The following is a 27,838-nucleotide window of genomic DNA, read 5'->3' as shown; positions in this document are numbered from 1 at the left end:
AAGTATAGACAGTAGTGTAATTTGATATCTTTGCGGGGTCAAAGCATTCGGGATATGCTAAAAAATTTTGTATCTTTTTAAACGAAACACAGAAAAAAGATAAGAGGAAATCTGAAATGCAACAAATTTCAATCTAAAATCAGTGTGGCACATATAAATAAAGCTGCGTAGATCTTCAAAAACAATAAAAAATGTAAAAAGTAAAATAAAAATCACGAAAACAAATATTTTTAAAAATTAGTTGTACCGGTCAATAACAGATGGCGTTTTACTTCAGACGACAAGAAATTTCTGTTTACATCATGGTGATGCACTGATGCAGTTTGAAAAATTTTATTGTTGAATTCATGCCAATATCTCTCGCGATAATATTGCCACACGAATAAATGGATACCAGAAAAAAAGAGCCCGAATCTTATGTCACGTACGGGACTCCTCTTGATCCACTCGAGGAAGGTGTGTATGCTATATGTTAACAGTTGGAGTAATCTGGTTGCAAACGGTGTGGTTCTTACTAAATTTGTTCTCGTTTTACTAAATTAGATGATTTAGCAGCGAAGAAACCAATTCGAATTGAAGATCAAGAAGTGAGGGATGAAAATGGCAGAAGAAGATTTCATGGCGCCTTCACTGGTGGTTTTTCGGCGGGTTACTACAATACTGTTGATACTAAGGAAGGATGGAGGCCTGCTGAGTTTAAATCCTCCAGAAGTGACAGGCAAAAGAAGGAACAGAAACCACAAGATTTCATGGATGAAGAAGATCTTGGAGCCTTTGGTATAGCACCTCAAGTGCTAAGAGCTAAAGACGACTATGGTGAAGGACATGTGTCACGAAAACGTTTAAGACCTGTCTTTGCAACAGCTGGAGCTATTCCAGGTAACATTTGATACCTCTACTGTAACAGTAAACATAAAGTCAATTGTTTATTCATTCTTTAGGTTTGCCAGCGTTGCACAACTTGCTTCATCCAATCAAAGACACAATTGGAATAAAGCTTTTACGATCCATGGAATGGAAACCAAATCAGGGTGTTGGACAGAGATTGACCAAAAAAGCCAAGAAAGAAAGAAGGAAAAGACATGAAGAGACTAGAAGATACGGCTGTGGCATGCCACCTGCATTGAACCAGGGAGAGCAGCAGAAAAGTGATGGAGAGAGTGGTGATGATTCTGACGAACAATTGTACGCCCCCGACGACGTACCTTCCTTCGTAGTCAAACCGAAAACCAACATGTTTGGTCTTGGCTACTCGGGACTGATGCCTCATCATTCAACCGCTGCTGTTGCTCCAAAAAGTGGATTTGTACTTTTCGAGCCGACCTTAAAGTTGACGGATCGGAAAAAGAAACTTCAAATTGCCGGCCAAGCTTTTGGTGTTGGGGCTTTCGAAAACGAAGATGAAGACATTTACACTAAAGATGATATGTCACAATACGACTTTGAATTGGGAGGTGTGAAAACCAAAAAGAAAAACTCTCAGATGCTGGCCTTACCGTGTTCAGATATCCTTGATGGCTTCGTTCGAGCAGCGAGAAATGAACCCATTCACAAACGTTACCCTGCTCCTGTTATTCCAAAGGATTTCGTCCCTATTCACCGCAGTATCAACTCAAGATTCGACCTGAAACCCGTCACTCAAGCTGAGCTGAGAGGATTGGGCAGACACGATCTCAATGCCCATCAGAGAGCCGCTATTCTCAACGATGTTTTGAGTATGCCTCCTGAAACCCAACAGGCGTCTGAACCACCTAAAGCAGAGCCACCGGTTCCGTTGACTCCTGCGGAAGTCGTTGCCCAGGCATTAATTCAAATCAAGAAGAATATCGCAGCACAACAAGAGAAATCTGGCCAAGTCGTCCAGCAAGAAGCAGAACAGAAAGTTAAACTTTCTTTAGTTAAATCTGCACCAGTAGTCGACCCTGATAAAGAAGCAAAAGTTACTAAATTGAAGGCTTTTATCGAAAGTTCTCGGACTATTTCATCTTTCCAGCCCTTCGCGAGAGATATGGACAAACAGTACAGATTCGAGGCCTTCTGTATTCTCTCCAAAAATAAAAGACTCGAAGAATTCCATCTTCTCCAGCCAGATAGTATGACTGCATGGGAACGTGAACGTGAAGAGGTAATGGGAAATAATGATTATACCAACACAATTGTGTAACTGATTTCTTATGTTTAGGTCGAGTTTGATAGGTCCCTAACGCTTTATCGGCCATTGACTGCCACAATGCAAAATCGATTCACTTCAGGTGGTCACGTCGAGGAGAATATTCAAGGCGGCTTGGTAGCACAGATTGAATCTTTTCTACCACAAGAAACTCCTCAACCTAAAAAGATTCCGGTCGTAAAAGATCCAGCCAAGCAAGCAGCACTCCGGAAGCATTTTGGGCCACTTACTCGGAAACGAATTCAATGGAAACCTGATCGTTTGCTTTGCATTCGGTTTAATGTCCCGAATCCTTTTCCTAGGTGTGTTTATATTTGTCAAGTTTGTTTTATCAATTATTATTCAAAATTATTTCCTCGTTTAGTGCCGGAGATGCTCAAGATTCGGCTAAATTTGTTGCTAAAGGCACGTCTGGATCCAAGTTTTCCATCTTTGATGTGCTGAATGCAGTACCGCAAGCCGGTCCCTCATTCATGTCGTCTGGCTATGAGAATATTCCTTCAGGTCCAGTTCAAGGACCAGCCAACAAAGTTCAAGAACTCGAATGGGATAAAGCTGAAAGAGGAGAGTTGGAAGAGAAAGCCGAACCAGATCTCGTCCCAGATGTTGGCCTATCTGAGGAAATCAAGGAAGAAACAAAAGCAGTGGAAGTTCCTTACGAACGTCCTCCAATGGATGTCTTTAAAGCCATTTTCGCCGACACTGATTCAGAAAACGAAGAAGAAGAGGAAGAAAAGGAAGAGGAGAATAAAGAAGACGTTCAAACTAGCAAGAAGAGTGAACAACCAAAGCCACCAGTCGTTGAAGATATTGACGATGATGCCTATGGTCCCCGATTACCAGTCTCCAGTGGTTCAAACAAGGTGGCAGTTGTTAATTTAGCTGCAAGTCAGGAAGCCAGCAGCCACGTTGAATGGGTGGAACGCAAAAAGGAAGAGAAAAAGAAGAAAGACAAGAAGGATAAGAAGAAGAAGAAGAGTAAAAAGAAGAAAGATAAAAAGAGCAAGAAACGAAAGAGACGCCATTCCGATGTCAGTTCGAGCAGCAGCGATGACGAAGTGGATGACGTTGAAATATTAAAGAAAATTGTTGCACTGAAGAAAATGCAAAAACTTTAAATACATTTTAATTTTCCTGACGTTCGATACAAACCAATATCGCGTGTATTAATTAATCAAATGGTTGAGATCCTGTCAATATCCTTTTTTATTTTATCTTTTCATAATTAGTTTAATTATTTTTCACCACTTTCCCCACAAGCTACACAGTTTCCATGAAATCCAACAAGAAGCGCAAGAGTAAGCTGGGCAGTCTTGTCCTTGGTCTTGTCTTCGATTGCAGATTGAGTATTTTCCTACCAATGAAACATTTTCCAGAATCCCTTTGGTAGATCCTTGGCAACCGCGCATGGTAGGAGAGCAGACAGCTGATCCACCAAAGTTTATAACCAATCTTCTGTCATCACTGCTTGTTTCGGCGACCTATCTGTTCTCATCCAATCTTCCGGGAATACGGCGTGATGGCTTTCAGTATATCATCGACGGAACATCTCGTCGTAAAGGTAAGCTACTCTTTCTTGTTGATTTTTGGGTAAAAATGTGTTGCAACAGAGTGACATGAGTAAATGCAGTAAGGTTGTTAACTAAACCAAGAGTAATTACGAATTTGGTCTTCTTAACTTCTTTTCTGAACGTAGATTGATCTGTTTATCACGCCGCCTTTTTATCACACACTATTGCATTTTGCCTTTAGACTGTCCATTTTTGTCAGGCAATTCTCATTTCCTGATATTGTATTCCCGACATAGTTTGGTTTTGAGGAACAATAGAACAAAGTTTGAAGGTTGAGGTCGTTCAGGGTCGAACAGAGGAATCTGATATATGTTTTTAGTGTAGCATAACAGAATTGACCAGTTGGACATAGTAGACCAAACTGTCTCCAACTTGTCCACTCGTTGATTCTTTTTAGCATTTTCCGATGCGATTTTGATTAAAGGCTGCTTGGCCGAAACAAATCACTGACTTGAGTGCTCAAATTGTTGAAATTGGCCTGTCCGGGCAGTCCTATTTGCGTTATTAACGAAAGAATGAGCACACAATGCCGCGAGCTGATTGAGAAACTGCCAATATGACGGCAATATGATCGAAATTGCACTGTTTGCTTCACTTTCACCACTGATTTAGGCCACCCAATCCTTGATGTCACGACGTGTTATAGCGTAACTCGAAGACTATATGACAGCACTAACCAATAGAAATAGAAAAATCCGTTCTAGTATTTCTCCGTCGGATGTTTTTCCTCTTTTGATTCGAGATGCGGAAGGCGTCCGTCTTTCAGTCTGCTGACCTTCCCGCGTACGTTCAATGCTGCGTCATCTTTTGGCAGGATCAAAATTTCCGCTTGAGCTTTCACTCGAGACGTCATTGAATTATTTTTTCAAACAGCAGGGATCTCTTTCCTGATTGCCCTTCTACACGACACTCGGGCGATTCGATCTGTCACTCTAATCCAGTCGCTTGAAACTGATGGATAGCTGTGTTAAAGCTTTAGTGTATTATTTTCGTAATTTCCCACGTTTCCTTCCGTTACGGGGTTTGACTTGGTTTTGGTTTCAATCTCCCCACAAATTGCAAGAAAACTAAAGAAAAAGTGTTGGTTCTTAGCGCCTCATTGACACTAGTTCTGCGAAAACAAAGGACATTATTCCAACCTCTGAGAATTAAATTCTGGAATAATCTACTTACAAAAACATTGGCATCTCAACTCGCAATCAGCTTATTAAAAGCTTCGTTTTCCGTCCTAAGTGAGAACTAGTGTTTTTTTTTGTTGCGTCGCAGCTGTCTGTTTATTCATATGGAAATTTACCAAACAGGAAGCGGAAGAAACGCGCTACGAACTCACGCCAGCGCGCTGAACTGATGTTTGACCTCAACTCTGCTGGATAATGTCTTGGCACCTGATACGAATCAGAATTCTGTGGTCTAAAGCCGACTTGTTGGCAATGACAATATTGCTAGACCGGTTCAAAGCCATGTTTATTTACGAGGAGTCCTAGTGAAAGTCTCTTGACTTTGTTATTTAACACAATCTAAAAGTAATTTATTTTTGGCAATGAGTCATGTGTGTTTCAACGTTCTGTTTTAAAACATTTGCTTTTCTGTTTTTGGTTTTTTCTTTAGTCGGCAAATACGGACGACGATGCCTTAAGTTGGAATTTGCATTTCGGGTGCAACGCTTTCACCACCGACAATTGTGACGTATTCACTTTGATTCGCGCCATTTTTGAAAATGTCGCAAACATCCGCTTTTCTGGCGAAGTTTGCGTAGATTTTAGCACGAATTTTTTCCGTTACTAAACAAGAGTAGAACAAGGATAGAATCAATTTAGGATTGTTGCCCAATCGTAATTAAATTGCCCAATCGTGTTACCCCCTTTACCTAATAAAAATAATTTGTTTAAATTTATTAAGTGTATTGACGTAGTTGTCGGGGGCAAGGGAAATTTCCTTTTCCCCGGCATCAGAATTTCATAGGCTTTTCTTTTTTCCGAGATTATCCTTGAGTATAATCTATGCCTTGGGATTTCAAGGATAGCGGGAGTTAAGTCCAAGATGGTGTCAACTTTTTCAAGAAATATGAATAATAACTTTAACACCTCTCTAAAAGGGTGCGGTATTGTTCAGAAAGATAAACCACGGAAATTGTAGTTTTCCAAAAAAAGAAGGCCGAAATATGAAAAAAATGCCTGAAAACATTTTTCAATTTGGTTCAAGGAGTCGTTGCTGGTATCTCGCCCAGTCAACCAGCGAACCAGAAAGAACTGGCCGTTGCGAGTCCCAACTATTTTTCCCAACAGGGTTCCCCTATATGTTGGCTTCACCTTGTCGAGTCAGTTTTCTTCGGTACATAACTGGCCTTGTCTGGATTTTTCGGGCACTTGGTTCCGTAAGGGAAATCTAGCTTGGAAAGCCATGAAGGAGGATGTGAAGGCCGTCACGCAACAACACCCTGCTTTACTCTATTGTATGCTGCCACTGCTCAATGAGATTTTTCTTTTTGGATACATTCGCCGCCGGCTACGTATTACGGCACCGGTTGCCTTTCGTTTCTGATATTATGACGCGAGTCGCTAACCTCCCGCTCAACGCAATGTATATATAGTCACGCGGGAACGGTGGACCTGGTTAACAGTCGGTGCGAACCATGGCGTCCGAACGCGCTCTCCTTCTCGTTCAATTCATTTCGGTTGTTGTGTTTCTTTCAAGCAAGTGACTTTGAATAATCTTAAAGACTTTTTTGGTTTCATTATTTTCTAACTCGATTGGCTATTTGCGTTTACAGGCCATGTGTTGGCGGAAAGAGAGTCGAACTCTACGGTGAATTCTCACGTTGAGGAACCTCCGCGAGCTGTTCCTACCGAAGTTGTCATGAGAACTCACTTCACTAGACTCGTTCACGAAGGAGACGATCAGGATCTCGTTTGTAGTTGCAAACTATTGAATTCACACACTCTCTGGCTCAAGGTACATTGTACAGTTTTAGTTTTAATTACAGCAAAAATTGAGTGGTTCATTTTTTAAAATTTAGAACGGAGTCCAGTTGGAAAATGGCGAAATCGTGGACATTGTTTCCATGCAGGGCAGCGATTCGTTGTTGAGATCGACGCTGACCATCAGAGCGGCCGAACAGTCGGATAATGGAGTGTACACTTGCCTTTTCATCAGCGACACGGGCAAGACCTCGCTGAAGACATTCGACCTTTTGGTGACGGTGCCGAGCCCCATCAAAGCGGTGGGCGATTTTTTGAATCAGCGAGGAATTACGGCAGTCATCGGCGTCATGGCCGCGCTCATCATCCTCATGGCAATCGCTACCGCCTTGAGTTACACGTCTGCATTCACTTGCAAAAGGAGAGAAGAATCATGTGCGAAAAGTCCTTCCGAACTCTCGGTGGGTGGCCATCATTCCGACCCGTTCGTCCTTGGCACGGATAACCCAAAAAGGATTTCACCGACATCATCGCCAGTGTAAAGAGAGAGAGAGAGACAACAAGTCCATCTTCAATCAGGAAACCGAAGGGAAAACTTGTCCTCCCCGCACGTGAAAAATGCAAACCAAATTCTTAATTTAAACACGACTGTGCCATTGAATTCTCCGTGTTTTGACGTGACTTGAAATGACGTGATTTCAGACAATTTGTTTGATTTTGCCCCGTTTCAGTTTAGTTTGAAAATTCGTCTGCCTTTTTTTTTTACCTAATTTGAATGGATGTTAGGTTCCTTTGCTGTATATTTAACTTTCATTGCCATTTTTTAAATATAGTCTTTCATCTTTTGAAATTTCGTCGCAGGGTTTTTGGTTTTTCTGAGTGAGAGTGAGAGAGATTCTGATATTTGTTCATTCAAAGTCACCAAATATTTTTCTTGAATGGAGTCAAGATTTTTCTGGATCAATCTCGTTTAGGCGGTTCAAGACGGTTTGGATCAGTTTAGTGTGGTATTGGAGGCCGATTATTACCGGTTTGGGAGCTGGCGTGACCGACATTAATTCTGTGAACAAAAAATAACGTGCCGTCGGCGTTTAGAAAGTGTTCACGGTGCGCGTAAGTTTTTTCTTCGGTCTTTTTTTTTGTTGTTGACTCGCTGAATGCCTCATTAAACCAATATTTTGCTGGTGATTGCATAGTAACTGCTACGTTTGTTGGTTTTATTACTATGAAGTTATTCGGCAATGGCCTCTTTAGATATAGGTATTAAAATCTGAGAGAACTGGTTATTACTTCTGGGCAAATATTTCCACACGGGGAAATCCATTTGAAATCGATGTAATAATGTAATATTTAATATGATTTATTGACAGATACTAAACGTGCCCCTGTAGATTAATAATGAGTTTAGATTTAGATTTAGATTTTTAGATTTAATCTATCGTTTAGATTGAGACGGGAATTCACCTGCAGAGATGATTATAACCTGTGGACCGGTCAAACAGGGAAGAGGTTCGAGAGGAAAAAAAAATAAAAATCAAAATCAATATTAACTTCAATTGATTTTATTTATCACCCACGTTTTTAAAATTTAATAATCATGTAATCGTCGTTAAAAAAGGTTGTTAAAATTTTAATTTTTAAAGAAATTGTAGTTGTTTACCGCTAGCTTTCGATATCATTGATAGTACAGCATTTAAAATTTGTTATCTCCATGGTCAATCGATTATAATTTTGCTCTCAAAGGGAGGCGACTATGTCCTCATCCAACAAGAATCCGCTGAAATGGGTGCAATGGTAATCGCTGTCAAACAGAAACGCCCCTGTTGCCATTGCTGCAATCACCACCCAGACTCGGTCTCCGCTTTTCAAGTTCAGCGTCGAATGAATGGTAACTTGATCGTTTTGATTATTAATGGTGTTTCCCTCTTCAAGATAACCAGTCCCGATTGACTGTCCGTTTAAAATAAGCTTAACTTCAAACTGAGCATAATTATAAGGATTAGATGATGAATCTGGCAAATTCGTCAGTCCCGTGAATGAAAAGAAATAAGTTCCCGGTCGTGGTGCCGTAAATATCCCCGATGGTAAATCCATGGCGTTTCCAATGTTCATCCGCGCTAGTTCAAAAGGAATCGGAGTTCCAACTGTGTAGAAATAATCAAACTTTTGGACATAGAAATAGACGGGTACTGATTTGACGTCAGCATATCCGATCCATTTCTGAAATCCTGATTTAGATTTAATAATAAATTTATGTGATTTACAATAAATGAGGCATTTTGATCAGATCTCTACCTGCATCGTTAGGGAGTTTTGTGAAATCACAGTAAACGGATTCAATCTTCGCTGTTCCCATGACGAAATAAATTCCGTTCCAGATGTGGCCCATCATCTTGAGATCATCGCAAGAAGATGGCAGTCCGTTTATGGCAACTGCTGATTGGTTATTTTGGTTACTGCTAGTCAGAGAAGAGTCAGTATCGGTGGCTACTGTGCGTTCATTTTTCTCTCGTAAAATGGAAGTTAAAAGTGAATCTTGTTGTTGAACTTTGGCCTTTAGTTCAGTCACTGTTGACTCTAATTGAATCACTTTTGACTCCAAGCTTTTTAGTTGTGAATCTTTGGCCTCCAAACTTTTCACGTCTTCTTTTATTTGAATCTATTGTGCAAATGAAATACAAAAACGTTATGAGACATAAATGAAATTACAAATTTAATCGCGGACTGCCAACAACAGAAGCGTGGCGTGAAAACGAAATTTTGATTTTCTTACGTAATTTTCTTTCAGTTGTCGAAATTCTTCTTCCAAGGAGAAAGTAGCGCCAGTCGAACTAGACGTCCAACAAATCAAAACCAACAACAAACCCATTTGGGTGAATGAGGTTACAAAAAAATGTACCATTTTTTAGTTTTTAGGAATTTTGGAATAAGACTGTGTTGTCAAACTGGACGTGCGTTTCAATTTATGGGAACTATTTGTCGGGTTTACCGGGTTTAACTTAAAGGTCAATAATAAAATGTAGATAAACGAATGTTTGTGTTTGTATGTAATCCCTGTCGAAAAAAAGATAAGTTTTCCATTTGAAACTTGAATGTCACTTGTCAGTTGCAATTTTGTTTGTTGTTTACGTGGCTGCATTGGACAATCTATACTGTTTATTGAGACGGGGGATTCACCTGCAGCAATGTTTAACCTGTGGACCGGTCGAACAGGGAAGAGATTACAGAGGAAAAATAAATACAAATAAATTTCAACATTTAATAAAATTTAATTTAATTTTCATTCAGGTTTTTTATGTCCAACATAGGAATTCCGTTTGAATTCTGCCCGCCATCCTCTTTGTCGGAGAGTATTTCATTGATCGGATCTCTGCATTGGGATCGTCGAAGCTCTTTGGAATTTGGATGGCGTCAGCGTCTACCGGGCAACAGTGTGGCCGTCAACTCGGTTTCCGACTCTCACAATCGTGGTTTCAACGGGCTGAAGCAGTATGATCTCCGCTGAAACGACGTCAACATCATCTCTTCGCTAATGAAGTCTTTTCCAACTAACTGAGTGACCCGCTGGTGACGTCGAACTCAACGGCGCCTTGATCTAGGTCATCAGGACGGAGCCGAATCAACTGCGCATCCAGGATCAAGTGAACACTGTCCATCCCAATTCGCCCAATCAGGTCGGGTGTTTCCAAAATCAACAGCAATTCTCGTGTAGCCATTTGATTTGATTTCGTTTGTTTCTTTCAAACAGACCAGCAATAGCAACATGTCCAGCAGCGCCGACGACCGCAAGGATGCCTCGCAAAAGAAATCGTCCTGTCCATCACATCAGTCGCGCGGAAGAATAGGCAGACGTCGCCGGACAGACCTAACTTAGCCGACTTTAGAACTACGACGATGACGACGGCCACCACCAACATCTTTACGGAAGCCACTCAGTTCACAACGATTCCTGCCGGCTCTGCGCATTCTCTAGTCAAATTAGGATCCACCGGAAGCATCCGAGTTCTTTTCGGGCTAAGGTGCCCGCAACTTCTCCGATTTCCTCGGACGATCCAGTGAAAGCGATTAGCCACCGTCGCTCAGCTTGGCCATAGGCCCATAGCCATAGCCATAGGCCCATAGCCGAGCATTGCGCAACGATGCGCTAGTCCTAAAAGAGACAATCGCGAAATAAATTCAAAAAGTTGATGTTTTTCATAACTAGATGGCTTCTGTCGCTTTGCAGACGACGGGAAATATTATTGTGTTCAAAACAAGTTTGGCTGTTTGTGTTTGCACCTGTTGCTGTTTAGTGTTTACACACTGAGGAAATGAGCAACTGTTGTCTATTATTGTTGAATATACGTGATACCGTTTTACTTAGTTTATTGCGAAATGTGAGCTTTCTATTGTGGTCCTAAATTATCTTCAACCTGTCTTTCACCAATCAGCCGAATCGTAAATGAAATTTAAGATTCCAGTTCGTCACTTCATCAGCAACCCTAGTGTTCTTTCTGCCTGAAAGTAGTAAGTTAAAAACAAAAAGCATTTCGTCCAACTACGATTGGTTCTCACGATTTTATTTATAATTTTTGTAAGTTTTATGAGTCTGGACTCATGGTATTGAGATTTTTGCCTGAGATTATTTTTGAGTTTTTCATTTGTCTGTTGTTTCTGTTGACTTTTCAATGCGAATTTTTCCCTTAAATCTGACCTGCGTCAAATTGGGGCAGGTGATCGGGTAAACGGTTGAAGTAATTGATTCCAGTAAAAAAAATGAGGCATGAGATTGGAAAGGAAAACCATTTTTGCAGACAAAAACTTGAAAATCTGTGTGTGTATTCAGTAAGTTCGCATTCGCAAACACAGTTAATATTTTGCGTACATAGAGAGAAGAAATACCCACCCCTTGATGAATAAGAACTTATTGAATTCCCTTCCATTCCCCGTTATAATTCAAATTTAAAAAAAAAAAAATTTCGTGTCGAGTATCAGTCATCGATCACGATTTTGCAAATTTCGGGTCAACACTCAAAGAGAGGCGACAATTTCCTCCTCCAACATGAAACCCGTGTAATGAGTGAAGTGGTAAATGTCGTCAAACAGACTCACTTGTGGTGATAACAAACCAATCTCCATCCAGACTTGATCGCCTTTTACCAAGCTCAGCGTCGACGGGTAGCTCATCTGACTAAACTGAATGACGTCGGTGTTTGACTCACTAACGTAACCCGTCCCGATTCGACCCCCGTTCAGATATTGAAAAACTTTAAATTGAAGAAGAGATGATGAAGCTGAAAATTTCGCCAGCGCTGTGAAGGCAAAGTAATAAGTTCCTTGTCGCGGTGCCGTGAATATTCCCGATGGTAAATCCATGGCATTTCCCTCGTTCACCCGCGCCAAATTGTACGTAATCGGAGTGTCCAATAGGTTGAAGTTAAATTCTCTCTGGACGTAGAAATGGACGGGCGCTGATTTGACGTCGGCGTATCCGATCCATTTCTGTTTGTCTGTAAACAAAGGAATTAGACAAACAATAACAAGTAAAAGTAAAATAATTTCTAGTACCATTTTGATTGGCATTAAAATTGCAGTAAATCATTTCCATCTTCTTCGCTCCTTTGACAGAAAAGAATCCGCTCAGTTTATGTCCCGTCCGCTGTAGATCCGCACACGATGTTGGCATTTTACCAATGTCAACTATTTCACTCGTTCGGGCTGTTAAAAACAATTTGATTTACAATTTAATTCATCATTATATTGTAAACAAACTTTAAGTTAATCATTTACCATTTAATTTTGTTGTCAAATCGGCAATGACCGCATTTGTGCTCGATGTTGTTGAGGCCAAATTTGTTGTTGTAGTTTCCAAAAGATTCAAGGTTGCTGAACCATTTCATTGGGTTATATTATAAGAAACTTTTCATTTTTATTTAAATCGAGATATTACCGCTCAGTTCTTTTCTCAGATTGTCTTCGGTATCTGTTAGTTCGTTCAACCGTTGCGAATTTGCTACTCAATTACAGAAACAAAATTACTAAAATTTAAAAAAAAAGCTTAAATTCAAAATAATGTCATTTTACCGTTTAATTTGCTCGCCAGGTCATCGACGTTGGATTTCGTTTGACTCAATTCGATCCTAGTTGAGGTCAATAATGTTTTGGTGGCATCCAACTCTTTTTGGGTAATTTCCAACTTTTGTTGTACCACTGGAAAATTCATATTAGACTTAAGTCGTAATTTGATTTCATATTATTGATTTAGAAATCAATTTAATTAATTAATTAAAATAACACTAAATTTAATTTTGGTTTTCACACAAAATGAAGTCCCGATGCTAAATGTAAAAGGAAGAATCTCTTTCACAATAATTTGAAATTACCTGCTAGATTTTCTTCAGTGATTTTTATTTTATCTGAAAACATCTGTGAGATTGCTGCAAATTCCTTTTTAGTTTCTGAAATTCACAGAAATATTTTGTTTTTGATTCTTTTAAATCCGTAAAACCTTTCAGTTTAAAAACATTAATAGGCTTATACATTTTTAACTTCTATGTACAGCTTAATTAATTAATTTTTTATGTATGTTACCTTCCCTAATGGCGATCAGCTCTTTCGCAAATTTAGCTTCAAAATTTGCCATTGTTTCTAAAAATATTTTATGTAAATTTTTTATGTTAGGGTCATTTCATTCGCGAATAGAATTGTGATAATGAATCCGAATGAATCCATTTTAAATACCTTTGTTGTCTTGTGCTGGCAATTCATTTTGTTCAGATATAACCCCGTCATTAACACAATCATCTAGAAATTCAAAATTAAATTAAACTTTTTTTTTGTTTATCCAGTTTTTAAAAATCAGCGCACCGTCGTTCAGTTTAGGATTAAATTCAAGTTGCAAATGTTCAAATTGTTTAGGGAAATTTTGCATTTGAGTCTTCACTCGACCGCAATCTTCCTTTGTCGGGCAGATCAAGGTAAACCTGAGTGACGGCTGATTGTCATACAGGCGCCACTCATTAGTCAGTGAGAAATCAGGAGATTGCACTTTGCTGGTCAGCCTGACACTGTCGAAAGGAAAGACTTTCACTTGACTGGGCTCGATCTGTTGACTGAGGAGCTGGGAAAGGTGTTGGACTACTTTGTTTCTGACTTCTTGATTCCAAATTGTAAAACTGACACTGAGAATTCCCTGTGTGACCGTTTGATTGTGAATGGAAACGACATTCTTTTGATTTAGCAGAGCCATTGGCGAGTAGAAATAGATATTCTTGTTGTTTGAAGTGGTTTGACTGTCGTAAATATTGACACAAACAGACTCGAATTGCACGGAGGAAATTTTAATCGGCGGTTGATCCTCGCGAGGCTCAGACGATGAAGCCAAACTTGTCAGACAAAGAATCGACGCAACTATCAGTTTCCATGACAACCAAATTCCCATCTGTAAATTTAAAATTTACGAAATAACATGACGACAATGTATTGATGTAACAATAATGATTTGTCTAATAATTGAATTTATTTTTGTTCCATTTTTACTACCTTTGAAACAGAACTCGGATCCCTCGATGTGCTTCGATGAAGAACAGATGAAGATGTGACGGTATGAACTGAAGGTGAAACGTAACACGAAGTTTTGTGATGCGTCATTCTTAACAGAAACTAAACTTTTCCAGCTGTCTCGTTCGTGCACAGCAAAGTCTCATCACAGCCATTCGCCAGCGCCTGAGGAAAATGAAACCTGAAACGAAATTAAACCTACCAGTCCACTGATCACATCCCATCTCCAAAAGGAAGAACTGCATTGCCACAAGGTTAACGTTCTACGATAGCCTTGCAAACAACGTAAAACACAAATAAAATTATCGACGTCATAAAAATATTTTAGTAGTACGAATCAATAACCGACACAAGTTAAGTTGCGGAACTGTGTACATTGAAAAACACATAATAAGGACAAGTTAATCCGTAAGTACAGCAGAGAATTTTAAAATTAACTTAGTATATTAATTTTTTTTAAATAAGTTAGTTGAAGCAAACATTTGCAGCTACAAAAAAATTACTGTAAAATCTCTTTAATTATCTTGTCATTAGAAATTGGTGTAGCTGATTGGTTGTGGCCGAGGCAGATCAGTTACGGAATTATTATGCAGACTGCTGCATTCTCTACATGGCCACCTCCTAATGCCGACTGGCCAGCTGGTTCCAAGTGAAGAATAATATTGGCTATGTCTGACTTTATTTCGTTGTGTTGGCAAACGGCTCAAATATTCGGATCAAAGATAGGGAAACCGCCAAACCGGAAACAAATTTACACAGGATTTACATAATTGCTTCGGTGTTGGAAGTGATTAGAGCAGCGTGGCCACGATGTATCGCCGACAAGGAAATCACGACCAAGATCACATATCTGCTAAACGATTTGATTTGGCCCAGTGGTGGGTGAATTTTTAATTCAGGAGGACGAGTTGCAGTCTAGTGACATTGAATCGAACAATACGCATTATAAAGTAATTAAGGTAAGAAATTTTCCTTTAGTTTGTTTGATTCTATTGAAATGGAGATTGTAGAGATTGACGTCGACGTAAGATGCAGAAAATTCAACTCACCTGAGCCAACACCACGACATTCATCAAAATGGAGGCAGCAGGTAAGAACTTTTTGTATCTTTTCGCGAATTGTAATTTCAATTGCGAATTGCCGGCTGATTACGTGCCCCAATTCGCATTAGCAATCGTTTCATTAAATTGAAGTGTTGGTCTTACATTTTCTTTTAAGCGGCCGTTGCTGTTCTTTTTCACTTCGTGCGAATAAATGGCGCATCTGTTTATTTCTGTCTGTTATTTCGCGTCTGCGGCGGCCGGCGGGTGAAATTAACATTTTGCCAATTATAACGAGGGGAAAAAACGAAGATTAACGAGATGCGTAGGTAATAGAAGAGTTTCATTCTCGTGTTGATTTCATTTCATTTCGAGCTGCGATAGGAAAACAAATTTGAATAATTTATATTTTTAGTGGGAAATCTGGCAATCAAAATGAGTTTTTTACGTCTCCTTCTCTTGTTTTTTTAGAGACAGACAAGCCAATTTTTCTGGACGAGTGCACAACTGAATTTCAAATTCACCAGAAAAAATAATTTGAAAATTCTATTCCGCTAGTGAATTAAACGCGAAGGAATTCTCTCTTATTTTTTCCCATTTGAGGAAATTCCTTCCCTTTTTTCCACCCATCTCTTTTCTCTCTCTCTCCCGACAAAAAAATAAACTTCTTTCACGAACGGACAACGACTCCGAGAGTCCAGGAGTCCAGGAGAAAGTTTTTCTTAGCCAACATCTATATTTCTTATTCCTTTTATTTTGTATTTTATTTTGTTTTATTTTTCTAGTTGCGTTTAGAATTTTTACGAAAATCTTCTTTTGATATTATAAAAAAGGAAGAGATCAAAAGTTGACCATAAATTTATTGTCTTTTTTTTCGGTCGGATTGAATGGAACGTGAAAATTTTTTCTTTGAATCAAATTGGATTGGTCAATCCCGCGCCACTGTTTTTTTTTTTTCCCCGCAATTTTTTTGATTAGTTGCGGTTTATCAGCCAAATTTGCATGTGCCGATTAATCCTCCCCTCCCGGCCAGGAACCGCCAGGAACTGGTTTTTTTATTCTTCTCTTCGGTGATACTCACGAATTTGTTGGTTTTTTGAGTCATCGACTAATTTAAATAATCGCCGGTGATTTGATTGAACATTTTTACGGTCTAAATCATTTGCGGTGTATATCTCAAATTTATTGAAATCGGCGTGAAACTTTCTTTTCTCTCTCTCTCTCTCTCCCACCTACCCCCAAATGAATGTCTTTAACCTTTTCGGGATAATCAACAAATAGCTATTAAAGGTATCTCAACTTGAAAATAACTTAAGCACCGCCACCAACTGCACAGGGAAAGATATGAGACTACTCATTCCAAAGTTACTTTCTTTTCCTGGACCATTCAAATGCTAACAAGTTTTGAGTCATAGACTCTCTCTCTCTCTCTCTCTGGGCCGGCTGGCTGGCCGGCTGGGATGGATGGCGGAAGGGGGGGTTATAGTTGCAACTACTATAACCAACAGCTGAGAGCTCCGACCTTCTTCCATAGTGAGAGGCAAGTTTTTGGTGGGGGGCAATAAGTCCAGCCATCGATCCGGCCGGAAGCCCATACACACAGTGTGTGTGTATATGTATCCCGCCCGACATTACCCGTGTGTGTGTGTGTTTAACTTGCGTGAGTTTTGGTTTTGATATGACGAGTCGTGACCAGCAGCCAAGGCGGACTGTTTGATGATGGTCTACCATCATTTTGGTGTAGTTTTTCCACGAGTCTAAAACTCGTGCGTGTGTATTCAACTATTTCCTGTGGGAGTCACGATCAAGAGCCACACACACACCAGTGAAAATCCATCAAAGTTTTGTGTGTTGCTATTTAGCCCCCCTTCCAAAGAGCTGCTGGCTGGGCTGGACTGGACTGGACTGGGGGGTTAGATTGTTAATTGTTAGATTGTTATATTAAATATCTTTTGCCGGTGTTGGAGAAAAACAAGATTCAATTTTTTGATACAAATTACCCCCCTCCCTCCCTAATCTTTTACTTAACGCAGTATTGTTAATCATGTTCTTTAGCGTTTATGTAGGTGCTGAACTGTGCTAACCATTGTTTTTTCTACTATATTTCTCTCTTATAACAAAAAACAAGAAAATTAGTTTTTTGGTTTAGCTCTTTTTTCGGTAGAGTCGATTTGTCATTGCTCCTCCTCCTTCCATACCGAAATAATGATTGTTATTATTATTACTCTTACTAACTATATTATACCTTTCATCTTCTTCCTTCTTTTCTTTTCTTTTTTTGACGATTATAATTCAGCTGTGATACACAATCCATGAATGATGATCAATCCCGTCATATTTTTCTTTTCTTTCCCCCTGTGATTTGTTTTTATTGTAATTATTATTCCGGATCGGAATAATAATCTCATCTGTCGCCAGTCTCACGGCTCCTATTATTCAAGACAGTGACCGACGAGTGTGTGTATCTGCATCCTCGTCTTTCTTTCTCCCGATACACGATAAGAAGGATAGGGAATATCCAGCGTCTACCCCACAAACAGTTTCATTCGTGTGTAATCACGTCGTCGCCGTGTATGTGGGAAAAGAGAACGAAGTAAAGAATAGGGCAAAGAGTGGGATTTGTTTGCCTTGCAATATAACGGGGTATACGGTTTGTACATTTTGTGTCGAGTTTCTTTGAGTTGTTTCCCCATTGCCAGCGGATAGAATAGATGTATATGTATGTAGACTATACTAGCTATATCCCCGGCTGTATTATACATCAATGCATACTCAAATAGAGTATGTCGTGTATAGTTTAGCCGAGGATGTGAACGTGACATCTTTTCAGGGTCCCGGTTCCTTTTTATTTCTTTTTCTTTTCTGTTCGCCGCGGCTCACAATGAGACGCGTGTCTCATCAACCCCCCAGCCAAAAGGGACCCCAAGTAGCTCTCAGAGAGAGAGAAACTTGTTAGTAGCGATCATCACATGCGATCACGGCGACGTTTCCTTTTTTGTTATGTTTTTTAACAGGAAAGATCCCGAAAGGCGTCAAAAACGAGTAGAACAATGTTCGTTATAATGTCGCACGTTGATTTATAGTCGGCAATTTCATTTCAAAGGGATTGAAGAGCGAATTTCAAATTAGAAACATGTCAGAAAGGTCTGTGCAGTCGAGCCGATCCGCCATGTTGGCTATTAAATAGCCCCCGACGACGAGATGGAGGACGATAAAATTGCATCAGATTTTGCCCAGTCAGCAACAACGAGACGAGCTTCATCATCAAGAAAGAATCGAGAAGAATCAAAATGCATCCGGATGACGTGGTAATTATGCGACGGGCGACCGAAGTGGCTGCCAATTTCTTATCCAACTTCATTTTGTCGCGAGTGGAAGATGAGCAGAAACGCCGGGATTTCGTCGTCTGCTTGGAGCAATTGCTGGCCAGTCGTTTGGAACATCATTGGTATCCGGAGCATCCGAGCCGAGGGCAAGCTTACCGCTGCATCCGACTCAATCCATCCAGCGGTCGAGAAGCTCTGATTGAGACGGCCGTCATCGTGGCCGGTCTGACTAACGCCGACATTCAACTGCCCTTGGAACTGACCGTCTGGATCGATCCCGACAGCGTGGCCTACCGATTCGGCGAGAATGACGGATCGCATTGTACTCTGCTATCCTTCGAGGATCAATTCGAGCCTTTGAATAATACGACGACGACGACGACGACTCTTCAAACACCAATAAAAGGAGACCGAAAAGGTGTCCCTTGTCAGATTAATTTCCAGCTGGGTTGTTGTGCTCCATGTCCGGCATTGTCTCATAGTACAAGTTATATCGAGCAATTTAGATGCCAGGGCTGATTGATCTCGTCCGCTTTGTCTGAGATTTTCATACGACAGCACAATAATATGTGTATGTATATCTTTTCCCTGTGTAAGTTGAGGCTCAAAAGCCAAATTTGTCAATATTCTTTATCGCTTGCACAAGAACTGCCACAAATAAAATTTCCAGTACAATAAGTTGTTAGTTTATTATCTTTAATTTATTTCATAGAATGTTATTTCCTTCACAATTTTTATTTTCTGAATATTTTTGAAAAAGAAAATGTATCGTTCGATTGCAGTCTGGCAACGTCCAACCTGTCGTCTGCAGATTTCATGGTAATAACAGAACAACGTGATCATTGATCTATGGCCAACTCTGTTCACAGAAAAGTTCAAATCATTTATTTGTGTGCTTAAAATTAGTTTGAGATTGCAGAGATTGACGTGAATAGTCAAATTGGCAAGATGAAGAAGATTCTTCACCTGAGCCAACAAGACATTGAAGAGGAATACAAAGCGAAAATCATCAAAGTGGAAGTAGCAGGTATAAAGAACTTTTCGTTTTCTTTATCTGTCGCGAATTCGGATTGAGAATTGTCGATCGATCACATGCCTCAATTCGCCTAAGTAATGGCGTTTAGTTAATTAACACGACATGATTAAATTGAAATTGAAGTGTTGGTCTTTCATTTTGAAGATTTTTGTTGTTGTCATTTTCACACCGAGCGAACAGATGGCGCGTCCATCCATTTCGGCGGGTGAAATTCAAATTTAGGAAATTAAAACCGAAAAAGTGAAACGCAATTACTAAAGATGAACGAGATCGTAGGGAATAAAAGCGTTTCATTCTCATGTTGATTTATTTAATTTCGAGCTGCGATAGGAAAACAAATGAAGACATTATATTACCGTATTTTTTGTAAGAAAATCAGGAAAATCAAGTTTTTCAGAGTCCCCTGCCCTTATTTTTAGAGATACAAAAGAGAATTTTTCTGGACGAGTGCGAAATTGAAATGCAAATTCACCAGTGGAAAAATTATTTGAAAATTTCAATCCGTAAATGAATTAGAGGCGAATTAATTTTTTCCCATATCATGGCCTCCCACTTTTTGTAAATCTGGCAATCAAAATTAGTTTTTTGATGGTCGCGTCTAGAGTTTTGTAGATAGAAACTTGGTGTGTGTATTCAGTGATTGCATCCACAGTCAAATTTTTGTAAAGAATTGTCCACCCCTAAATGAATTTGAGTCGAACGAATTTTCTTCCCTTTAAATTCCCTTCCCCAAAATTTCGTGTCGACGTTTATTTTGGATGTTGAACCCCAAACCTCAAAATGACGCCACAATTTCCTCCTCGAACCAGTACTATTATTATAATAAATCGTCACCCAGACTTGATCGCCTTTTTCCAAGTTCAGCGTCGACTGGAGGGTCAACGGATTCCTTTGATCAACGGGGGTGTTTGCCTCGTAAACATTACTCGAACCGATTCGATTCCCGTTCAAATAAAGAGAAGAATCTAAGAAAACCGCCGATGAAGAAGATGAAAGACACACCCGTCCCGTGAAAGAGAAAAAATAAATTCTCGGTCGCGGTGCCGTGAATATTCCGGGTGTAACCCAAAAATGATGTCTATAATAAGCGCCGAGCAATCACCCTACATTGCGCGAAAAAATAATTAACCCTTACCCCTAACCCCCCAAAATTTATTATTCACATTCCCTCATTTAAGATAAACCCAAAAAGTCCCGGAGGGAAACTGGCGACGCTAGGCGCGCGGCACAATTTTTTCATTTCTACTCACGTGAGTTATTTAAAAAATCTGGCAAAAGTGCATCTCGTGTCCAATGCAATTATTCTGTTCGCGCCTTATTGTTAGGGGAAGGCGGAAAGGAGAGAAATTCAGAAAAATCTTTAGTTTAGTGTGATCGTTGACATTCGTTGTGCTTGTTAATCTGTCTTGGTTTTCTAGACTTTCACTGTTTTCTCGGTTATCTCTTACCATTATCTTCACCATGCCTCAGCCGAAATGGTACCACAAATCTCTATCAGAATTGTGTATGGACAGTATCGTCGATAACATGGAGAAATGGACGGCATCGCGTGGTTTGGCTCACGTTTCCAGCCCCTTTTATCTTCTTCGTGAGTGTCACTTTTGTGGAATAATTGGTTACTATTATTTATCTTTGTCATTTTCACTACATGCAGCTTCACATTGTCTGGAGTACATAATTCAATGTCTCAATGAAGGCAGAAGGCTAAAAGAAGAGATGTTTGATTTACTCCTCAACCCACATTTGAAAGTTCTTGATTTATCACAATCACGTCGAAATGCATTTGTCTTTACGGTCTTTACTGAAAAAGGTGTCGAAAGATATCTCCGGATCGTGAGTTTAGCATCGGTCAGATGTTCGGTAATAATTATTTCGTCATTATTATGCAAAAGGAGATTAATGAATAACTTTTTGTAATTATCACAGCAACTTACTACATTGAAGTTTTTTGGTTTCAATAAATTGCCATCCCCAACTCAAGTAGAAGAAACTTTTTCTCCCATGTTGCAGCTGTTTGAACATCTGCAAATCCTTGATTTATCTCAAACAATTTATGGTGCAAGTTGCATGCTCTATCTTGGATCAACTTGTAAACCAAAATTAAGGTAGTGTTTACTTTAATCAAAAAAATTTATCATATAACACTTCAGATTTTCCACCTAGGGAGTTGCTAGTTGATTTCTGCCCTGGTGTGACCGATTTAGTAATGCAAGTTTTCTGCAAAGGTCAAAGTTCCCTTCACAAATTATCAGTTCTTGGCACAGAAGTGACTCATGCCGGAATTAGATTTGCTATCGAACATTTACCAGAGCTGAAAGAATTAAGTTCTTCGACTGATATCTCACAAGTTTTTTTTAGAATCTGTAAAGAAACCAGAGAATCAAAAAAATATTCATTGACCAAGTTGTCTATGTTGTCTACTCCATACGTCCTCTACAAAAAAGGCAACGTTTCGTTGATGGTTGACATGTGCCCGTCACTCGTCGATCTTCTCATTGATCTAAACTGCGGCGAAAGATTTACGAATGAGGAGTTATTAGGTGAGGCAAATCTGAAATGGTGGTATTCTTATGTGTAGGGAAACTAAATGCAATTTTATTTCAGGTTTTCGAGAACTCAAACTAATAAAAAGTCTTGTAATTGACATATTCTTTATGCCGTCAAACTTTATTCGTGGCGGAGTAATTCCTCTTCTACAAGTTCATGGCCGTACACTAGAAAAGTTAACTTTATCGATGCCCATAACGAGTGAAGAATTCTATCTCATCATCGAGTGCTGCCCGAATATTCGCCGTTTGCTACTTTCTATAGAAAGTCGTAGAAATCTGGAAACTCCCGAATTGGTGGTAGATGGCGTCTACTCTTCTCTTCGTTACTCAAAGGAAGTAATTCCGTTCAGGATGTTGGAAGAAATCATTCTGCTTTCTTCTTCGCCATTTGCTATTTCACGCAAATTATTGCTGTTGCTTTTGTTTTCCCCTTCTCTTACATTGATTTCCATACTTAATTGTAAAACTCTTGATGACCAGATCATTGAGGAAGCTTGCACTAGAAACAGTTTCAAGTATTTGACCAAGTTAGAGTTGTTCGGTTGTTCTAATGTGAGCCAGAAAGGCATCGATTTTTTCATGAACGAAACGAATCCTTTGTCCGAAATTGCTTTGCTAGACTGTGGAAATGTGAACCCTGAGAATATGAAAACCATGGCTCAAGAGAAGCATTGGAATCAGGTAAACATTAATGTGTGTTGATCGGATTAAGACAAATGCGATCCAACATTCCTTAAGCTTCGAATCCTGTTCGAACATTTTCTTATGTTCATATGCTTTCAAAAAATGTCCACATAAAAGAGAAAAGAAAATTTGTTTCATCCAAATTCTGTTTTTCTGTGATAATCAAGAAATATCTAAAAACATTCAATAACATCTATGTTTTAATTTAACAATTAACTTTATTCAACAAATTCTAGGGTTTAATTTTAGAGGTTTAAATTCAGGGCTGGCTCTACGGCTACACTACATTCTGATAAGCTAAACAAATCTTATCTTATTTTGTTGTTGTATATTAATTTAGGATATGATTTCCTTAACTTGTTGTAAGTTCGCTTAATTGTCCGTTGTAATTTGGTCAAACTAAATTTCTCTTTCTTCAAGCTGATGTCAGAAATATTGGCGTCGTTCTCAAGTGATCCTACTTTGACAGTGTGACTGGGCTCTGCTGGTGCTGGACTGGTGAAGATATTCGTTGCTACTGGTGTTTCGCTTGATGCTGGAAAGGTAGGAAAATAATTAAACTTATCATGATTTAAAACGATCGTTGGTGGCTGTATCGAATTACTGATGAGGTTAGAACTTAGAAGTAACTTTTAAGAGTAGTAGGTGGATCGGTCGTCATTGGCGTGCCAGTTGTTGGAATATATTTAGCTGTTGTCCTAGGTAGTTCAGAAGGGATTTCAGTGTTAAGTATATCCCTGTTTATTGTATTGCGGTTTTCATTCGAGGGGTCATTTGAATAGTAAGGTTGATCGTAAGGAGATGTTGACTTTAATACGTAGAATTGTTACGAAGGTAATCAGATTTAAGAGCCAGCCACAGATTTGTAGTCGACGAGGTCATTTCTGGGACTTGTTTCACATTTTCGGGTTGTTTATCATGTGGGTAAATTTCAAATGACGAGTACTGGTCGTCAGTTTGCTGAGGAGATTTCAGAATGACCCATGAAAGATCGTTGTTGAAATAAGTTGTGGGTGGGTGAACGGTCGTCGATGATGGCCGCTGAATTGTTTTTGCATTGGACGGTGGGAAGTAAGCGACTGAATCCGACTAATCTGACGGATGGCTGGATTCGGGGGATTGCGAGATGAGCTAAGATTTGTTTTCAGGATTGTTATCATCATTACAAATAGATGGTTGTTTAGTTGGTGCTGTGTTAGTTGAAAGAGTTATTGGTACTTTAGTAACGGGAATTTGATGTTTGAGACCATGGCTGGGCTTGTTGATTATTCTAGGCCTTTCTCCTGCTTCAAAATCTTCCATTTGTCGATTTATCAATCGGTCGACTGAATCTGACGTTTTCCTTGTCTACTCCAATCGTCTTGTCATTCACACATTTACCTGATTTTTTAAATATTTATCTTTGTATTGTTCACCCAATTTTGAAAGTTGTATTACCTTGAAGGGTAAATGACAAGCCCTCAGGGTTTCCGACACCGATTCCTGTAATATCCATAATAATGGTCACATCTTTTGGTTGGTGGTTATTGTCGACGTACCACTATGGAAAGGCGGAACGTCGCCAAAGCGCCCGCAAATTCTACATTTCCCAAGTATAGATTTAACGGGATTGTTATTACTTATTAGATCAATTTCAGAGTATGGATACACACGGTAATATGCTCTAGTGCATCCGATGATCCGACCACTGTTGTTGTTTAGTGTTTACAAATGAAAATTTGGTGGTCCCAGATTATCTACAGCCTTCTTCAACCAATCAGACAAATCCTGAATTCCTGAATTCATCCAGTTCGTCTTCATCAGTAAGCCTCGTGTCTTCTGTTTTCCTGTCTGAAAGTAGTAAGCATTTAGTCCAACTATTCGATTGGTTCTCACGATTTTATTTATAATATTTGTACATTTTACTAGTCCAGACTCATGGTTTTGAGATTTTTGCCCGAGATTATTTTTTCTTTTTTCTGTTAAGTTTTTTCAATTGCAAATTTTTGGCTTAAATCTGGCATGCGGCAAATTCGGTGAGGTCTCGGGTGATCGGGAAAACCGTAAACGATTGATTGGATTGTGAAAGAAAATCCATTTTTGCAGATATAAACTTGCAAATCTCTGTGTGTATTCAGTAAGTTCGCATTCGCATACACAGTTAAAATTTTGCGTAAGAGAGAAGAAATTCCCACCCCTTAATGAATTAGAACTAAATGGATTCTCTCCCCGTTATTAATCAAACAAAAACAGTTTTCCGTGTCAACTGTCAGTCGATGATGATTTTGCAAATTTCGGGCGATCAGCACTCAAAGGGAGGCGACAATTTCCTCCTCCAACATGAAACCCGTGAAATGGGTGTAGTGGGAACTGCTGTCATACAAATACACCCCTGTTGAAAAGATAATAATCTGTAACCAGACTCGATCGCCTAATTTCAAGTTCAGCGTTGACTGGAGGGTCAACGGAGACCACTGATTATCGTACGTGTTTGTCTCTTCAACCCTACCCAACCCGATTCGACCCCCATTCAAATAAAGACCAACTTCTAAAAAAACATCATAGGGTAATGTTGAAGCTGGAAAACTTGCCAACCCCGTGAATGAGAAGAAATAAGTCCCCGGCCGTGGTGCCGTGAATTTCCCTGATGTCAAATTAAAGGCATTTCCCTCGTTCACCCGCGCCAACTCGAACGGAATCGGAGTAGTACCAGCAGTGAATGAAGAATTTCTTTGGACATAGAAATGGACAGGCGCTGATTTGACATCGGCATATCCAATCCATTTCTGAAAACCTTTTCATCATCATTATAGAATTAAAAAATAGATAATCATTGCAATTGCATAACTCGTAAGAATTGAATTATTACCGGTATCGTCAGGGAGTTTTGTGAAATCGCAATAAATGGATTCCATCATCGTAGATCCCATGATGGAATAGAATCCATTTAGGGTGTGTCCAATTAACAAAAGATCCTCGCAAGACGTGGGCATTTTTGTCAGGGCGACCGTTCCACTACATTCGAATCGACCAAGCGTGTGGATGCCCGACGAAGTTTCCAGTTGAGTTCGGCCAAAATTCAACCGAGTGACAGGCAAAACATTTTTATTCGTGATTACACCTGCACGAGTTATAAGCCAATAAGAAACAATTGAGTAATTATTACGAGAAATGCTGCACGTTTTTACCGTCGTCGACTAACTGAATTGGCGCCGCAGCATCACAGTTGCACTTGGTGGAAGAATCGACGCAATTGCCATCGATTCCGCACTGGCAGGTGTGACTTCCCTCCGTGTTATCTCCAGCCCAAAAGTATTGGGGATTTCCGTCTCTGTCGTTCCACCAGGCGTAGGGGATGGCAACAAATTCGAAAAGGGCGTAGTAGCAATCGTACTGGAATGACCAGGGAAATTGAAGAAGTTCATTTCACTTTCATCAACGAATAATTTACCTTAATCGACTGGTGACATTCGGATGATAACTCAACTAACGCTTTTATCTGCCTGATGGACGCGTTGTAATTGATAGATCGTGAATAACATCCAGGATCAGCGCAATGACCCACGTCGATAGGGGATTCACTGTCGTGTAGAATGGATGTAGATCCTGTTACGGAAACACTGTTTAATTATTTTGAATTCAGAGAAAAGATTTAATTTTAAAATCTATTTTACCCGACGTCATGTCGCAGTAAACGTAGATCGGGTTATCGCCGACGCCTTGGCCGTCCGGATCGATCCAGTGCATTCCGGACTGAAGAGAAGGATTCGCCATCCAAAGTTCGCGACACGTCCTTGGCATTGCAGCACTCTTTGCAATTGACTGAATTAAATTTGGGCGATTATTTGAAACTATTTCTGACTCAGTTTGTGGTTTTGGTTGTCTGGATTGAAGCAACAGGGAAGTCAAAATTGTTTCTTGTTTTTGGACTTTATTTTCCAGTTGGGCATTTTTGGACTCTAATTGCGTTACTTTCTCTTCAAGTTGAATATTTTTTTCTTTCAGTTGATAAACTTCCGTCTCCAGCTTGATTTCCACTTCTTTTAATCTGTCTTCCAAGGAAACGATGGTTCCAGCGGATGATGTACTGAAACACATCAAAATCAAAAATAGTCCTGTCTTGATAAATAATGGCCCGGTGTAGAAGTGTACCATTTTTCGCTTAACTTTTGATCAACGTTTGAACTGGATTCGTCCAAGCGATGCGTTCTCATTTATTGGGCTTACTTTTTAAAAAGCTTCAACGTCAACGAAAGCCATATAATTCAGATACCGAATATCTATATCTCTCTCACAAGAAGATAACCTTTTGAAACTTGGGGGAAGGGGGGAGGGGGTTAAAAAATAACTTTACTAGTTTTTACTCTGCCAGCTTTACTTCTTGATAGGCTAGTCAGTCTCGGCTAAACCAAACGCAAGCGCATGTTTGTTTTTACTTAGACCGACCCTTTCAAGCTATTTCTTATCAAGTCTAGTAAGGAGACCTTCAATGATTCGTTTTATCGTTGTCCCAACGCGCGCAACACGCAAATACAGTTGTCATTGAAACACAACAGGGAAGAAGAAGCTGTCAAGTGTCCATCATCATTGATGTCCTTGGGATTTAATTTAAAGGTCAATAATAAAATTGAGATAAACGAGTCTCTGTGTTGATATAATCCCTGTCAAAATAAGATAAGTTTTCCATTTGAAATTTGAATGTCACTTTATAGTTGCAACATTATTTGTTTTAGACGTGACTATGGACAATCTATCGTTTATTTTGAGACGGGGGATTCACCCGGATTCACCTGATATTAACCTGCGGTCCGGTCGAACAGGGAAGAGAAAGGTAAGAACAAATAAATACAAATAAAAATCAATATTGAATTCAATTTATTTTATTCAACCACTTTTTTTTATGTTGTATGTGTTGTGTTATATATGTTGTTGTATTTGTTTTCCGAAAAGGAATTTTAAAGAAAATGCTTATTTTAATATTTTCATGAGTGCAACACTGAAGGCCTAGAGGGCGTGAATCGTAGTT

The 27,838-nt window shown here is 39.5% G+C and overlaps 6 protein-coding genes and 1 long non-coding RNA gene across 14 annotated transcripts in view; 4 read left to right on the top strand and 3 right to left on the bottom strand.

The window, feature by feature from the left end:
• The window catches only part of LOC124205914, a 38,930-nt gene extending 15,915 nt beyond the window's left edge, over positions 1–23,015 (top strand). For 3 of the 4 annotated variants that reach the window (XM_046603485.1, XM_046603487.1, XM_046603486.1), the window contains one exon: positions 22,205–22,976. In XM_046603485.1, the coding sequence (XP_046459441.1) occupies positions 22,205–22,851 (647 nt within the window). In that variant the 3' untranslated portion in view covers positions 22,852–22,976. Of the gene's footprint in view, positions 1–20,911; positions 21,189–21,254; positions 21,461–21,526; positions 21,706–21,763; positions 22,141–22,204 lie in introns of those variants that run through there. The other variant, XM_046603488.1, reaches the window with a different exon arrangement.
• LOC124205910 (G patch domain-containing protein 1 homolog) lies at positions 257–7,509 on the top strand. Its single transcript, XM_046603477.1, has 7 exons — positions 257–456; positions 544–879; positions 942–2,125; positions 2,183–2,472; positions 2,535–3,731; positions 6,512–6,693; positions 6,758–7,509. The coding sequence occupies exons 1-5, from the start codon at positions 387–389 to the stop codon at positions 3,286–3,288; spliced, it is 2,634 nt and encodes an 877-aa protein (XP_046459433.1). The 5' UTR covers positions 257–386; the 3' UTR covers positions 3,289–3,731; positions 6,512–6,693; positions 6,758–7,509.
• Positions 8,209–9,628, bottom strand: LOC124205916. The gene is made up of 3 exons (XM_046603492.1): positions 9,433–9,628; positions 8,955–9,318; positions 8,209–8,887 (listed from the first exon to the last, which is right to left on the bottom strand). Exons 1-3 carry the CDS (start codon positions 9,559–9,561, stop codon positions 8,397–8,399), a joined length of 984 nt encoding a protein of 327 aa, XP_046459448.1. The 5' UTR covers positions 9,562–9,628; the 3' UTR covers positions 8,209–8,396.
• On the top strand, positions 10,775–15,646 carry LOC124205921. 2 transcript variants are annotated; one of them, XR_006879507.1, is made up of 5 exons: positions 10,775–11,165; positions 14,192–14,254; positions 14,315–14,606; positions 14,733–15,148; positions 15,209–15,646. It is a non-coding gene; the product is annotated as an uncharacterized LOC124205921 (long non-coding RNA). The 2 variants fall into 2 exon arrangements; XR_006879506.1 differs by lacking the exon at positions 10,775–11,165 and having other exon boundaries at positions 14,135–14,254; positions 15,209–15,424.
• On the bottom strand, positions 11,461–14,387 carry LOC124205912. Of its 4 annotated transcripts, none has more exons than XM_046603480.1 (10): positions 14,181–14,387; positions 13,506–14,079; positions 13,380–13,442; positions 13,230–13,286; positions 13,022–13,096; positions 12,723–12,848; positions 12,589–12,651; positions 12,429–12,524; positions 12,207–12,356; positions 11,461–12,148 (listed from the first exon to the last, which is right to left on the bottom strand). In XM_046603480.1, the coding sequence occupies exons 1-10, from the start codon at positions 14,286–14,288 to the stop codon at positions 11,670–11,672; spliced, it is 1,791 nt and encodes a 596-aa protein (XP_046459436.1). In that variant the 5' UTR covers positions 14,289–14,387; the 3' UTR covers positions 11,461–11,669. The 4 variants fall into 4 exon arrangements, with proteins under 4 accessions (XP_046459436.1, XP_046459437.1, XP_046459439.1 ...); XM_046603481.1 differs by having other exon boundaries at positions 13,055–13,096; positions 14,181–14,334; XM_046603483.1 differs by lacking the exon at positions 13,022–13,096 and having other exon boundaries at positions 14,181–14,334.
• Positions 17,013–19,236, top strand: LOC124205918 (protein BTG1-like). The gene has a single exon (XM_046603495.1). The coding sequence runs from the start codon at positions 18,529–18,531 to the stop codon at positions 19,081–19,083; it is 555 nt and encodes a 184-aa protein (XP_046459451.1). The 5' UTR covers positions 17,013–18,528; the 3' UTR covers positions 19,084–19,236.
• A 1,910-nt stretch (positions 23,016–24,925) lies between the features above and the next one.
• LOC124205913 lies at positions 24,926–27,085 on the bottom strand. The gene is made up of 5 exons (XM_046603484.1): positions 26,487–27,085; positions 26,264–26,418; positions 26,001–26,205; positions 25,682–25,933; positions 24,926–25,606 (listed from the first exon to the last, which is right to left on the bottom strand). The coding sequence occupies exons 1-5, from the start codon at positions 26,965–26,967 to the stop codon at positions 25,122–25,124; spliced, it is 1,578 nt and encodes a 525-aa protein (XP_046459440.1). The 5' UTR covers positions 26,968–27,085; the 3' UTR covers positions 24,926–25,121.
• Positions 27,086–27,838: the final 753 nt, after the last annotated feature.

Source organism: Daphnia pulex, chromosome 10 (genome assembly GCF_021134715.1).
Source record: "Daphnia pulex isolate KAP4 chromosome 10, ASM2113471v1".
NCBI classification, from domain to species: Eukaryota; Metazoa; Arthropoda; class Branchiopoda; order Diplostraca; family Daphniidae; genus Daphnia; species Daphnia pulex.
The sequence above is the reverse complement of the archived record's forward strand: the minus strand, read 5'-3'. Positions and strand labels throughout refer to the sequence as shown.